This window comes from Amphimedon queenslandica, unplaced genomic scaffold (genome assembly GCF_000090795.2).
Source record: "Amphimedon queenslandica unplaced genomic scaffold, v1.1 AMPQUscaffold_7754_Cont20297, whole genome shotgun sequence".
NCBI lineage: Eukaryota > Metazoa > Porifera > Demospongiae > Haplosclerida > Niphatidae > Amphimedon > Amphimedon queenslandica.
This window is the reverse complement of record NW_003551964.1, coordinates 1-2,139: the sequence shown is the minus strand read 5'-3', so window position 1 is coordinate 2,139 and position 2,139 is coordinate 1. Positions and strand designations below refer to the sequence as shown.

The following is a 2,139-nucleotide window of genomic DNA, read 5'->3' as shown; positions in this document are numbered from 1 at the left end:
AAGAACATGTATATGTATCAGGAAAAGTTATAAAAATGGAGAATTCTCTCCTAGTCATTTTTGGCAAAATTTGGCTCGAGACCATGTACTATAGTACAGGGACTTTGGCCCGATTTTTGAGTAACTTTAAAAATTCGTAAAAAAATCCAATTTTGATCGGAATCAGCTCAAACTTTCTACGCAACTTAAAAACATGTATATGTATCAGGAAAAGTTATAAAAACAGAAAATTCTCTCCTAGTCAATTTTGATGAAATTTGGCTCAAGTCCCTGTACTATAGTACAGGGACTTTGGCCCGATTTTTGAGCAACTTTAAAAATTCATAAAAAATTGAAAATTGATCAGAATCAGTTCAAATTTAATATGCAGCATAAAAACATGTATATGTATCAGGAAAAATTATAAAAATGGAGAATTCTCTCCTTGTAATTTTTTTTGCCAAAATTCCCTGTACAGGGTTCTTGGCCGCAAATTAACAATCCACTGACAAAAGCTGCATGAGCACTAAACTCTGGAAGTAAGCACGTTACTTACAAGGAGCTGAAAGCCCTTCTTGAATACAGGCCTCATTGGTGTTACTGTAGAATTGATTTGATGAGATCCTACAGCCTTTGGAAAGGGAGAGATAAGAAATAATACTTTGTAACACAACTCATAATGGATTCATTACTTTAGGAAGCTTAGGAGTAGCTTTATTCTCCTATTAAGAAATAATAAATACATTAACTTCAGCAAAGCATAGCTGGGTTGATCCTATACCTTTGTCTTTTTTGATTTTACGTAAGGCGGAGGAGTACCTGCCATCTTTGAACCAGTCTCAAACTAATTATCATCATTATTATATTGTAGCCCATTTCTTGCTATTTGCATCAATTTACACACTCACCTTTTTAAGGAACATTTGCTTCTGAGGCCCATCAGGCATCTTCTTCACATACTCATAAAGAGAAGCAAGCTCAGCTACAGCGTTATCTCTTCCTTGTTCGTGAAACTCACTCGTACTGCATGTCTTCTTACATGCACTGGAATATATGTCCACTGGTATCGCTGATGTATCCTGTTGAGCGAATGTACAATAATAATAATTACTTATGAGATATTGATGAATGAAAAATAAGCAAAAATCATGGATTAAGCACATTTTATGTGCTCTAATGTAGTGCATTTAAGGTATAATATTAGCTAATGTTAGATTGGTCTTGTAGTTGAGTCTGTAAACTGTATAGTGTATCAATGACTAACTTACTTCACTGATCTCTCTTCTTTTCATGTACTTCTCAGCAACTAGTCTAACCTCAACTGGTATCTATGAGTACAATTAAAATATTAGAGTCTATTTATTTGTAAATGATGGCTTATACTTCAAAAATCTCAACATTGTGCATTATCATGTACTCAAGAAGTGACGTGACTTTAGGTAAGACTTCCCCCATTACATCATCCTGAGAGAATGACATATAGTGTAAGAGAAGAGAAATCAAGAGGAGAAAAACTCAGTAAATACAGAAAAATAAGAAGAGGCATAATATAGCATACCAGTGTCTTATGTAGAAAGAGAGTAGGCCCAAAAACAACAGCCAGATTATGAGGTGTCATAAGACTGGTCTCAGAATGTGACACAATGGAGAGCAAGTGCAACAAATGGGTCAATACGATGTGGTGTGTGGGCGGTAATAGGAGCATCAACAACTGAAGACAAAGCATCCTTTTCTCATCATCCATATCTACATAACAAACACAGTATGTAGACAGATGAATATGGTAACAGACAGTAATAAGGATAATATTATATACTGACTAAAATACAATAGTTATATGTAATTTTTCTTATATACCTGATGCTTGGCGATATGCTTCCAAGTGTTTTCTTAAAAGAAGAGGCTCTGGTAGCTCTTTAAAGTAATGTTTAAGAACCGAAGAGAAATCAGGCAGAGAATAAGAAGGGTTTGATGCTACGGACTCAAAAGGGAGAGATCCCAAATCAGTGATCATCTGCTCAATTCTTGAGTGACTCCCAGACTTACGAAATATTCCCTCTTCGTTGCAGAACATCTCAATGTGAGCCATCAGCTTCACTAGTACATCTTGGCCAGGCACATCAATAGAAGTGCCAAACTGTAGTGTTGGGAATGAAGTTG

The 2,139-nt window shown here is 35.5% G+C and overlaps 1 protein-coding gene across 1 annotated transcript; it reads right to left on the bottom strand.

Moving 5' to 3' along the window:
• Positions 1-487: 487 nt before the first annotated feature.
• On the bottom strand, positions 488-2,133 carry LOC105315832 (rho GTPase-activating protein 19-like). The gene is made up of 8 exons (XM_020007304.1): positions 1,837-2,133; positions 1,538-1,725; positions 1,363-1,443; positions 1,248-1,307; positions 888-1,058; positions 761-823; positions 672-701; positions 488-610 (listed from the first exon to the last, which is right to left on the bottom strand). Exons 1-8 carry the CDS (start codon positions 2,066-2,068, stop codon positions 506-508), a joined length of 930 nt encoding a protein of 309 aa, XP_019862863.1. The 5' UTR covers positions 2,069-2,133; the 3' UTR covers positions 488-505.
• Between the last annotated feature and the right edge of the window lie 6 nt (positions 2,134-2,139).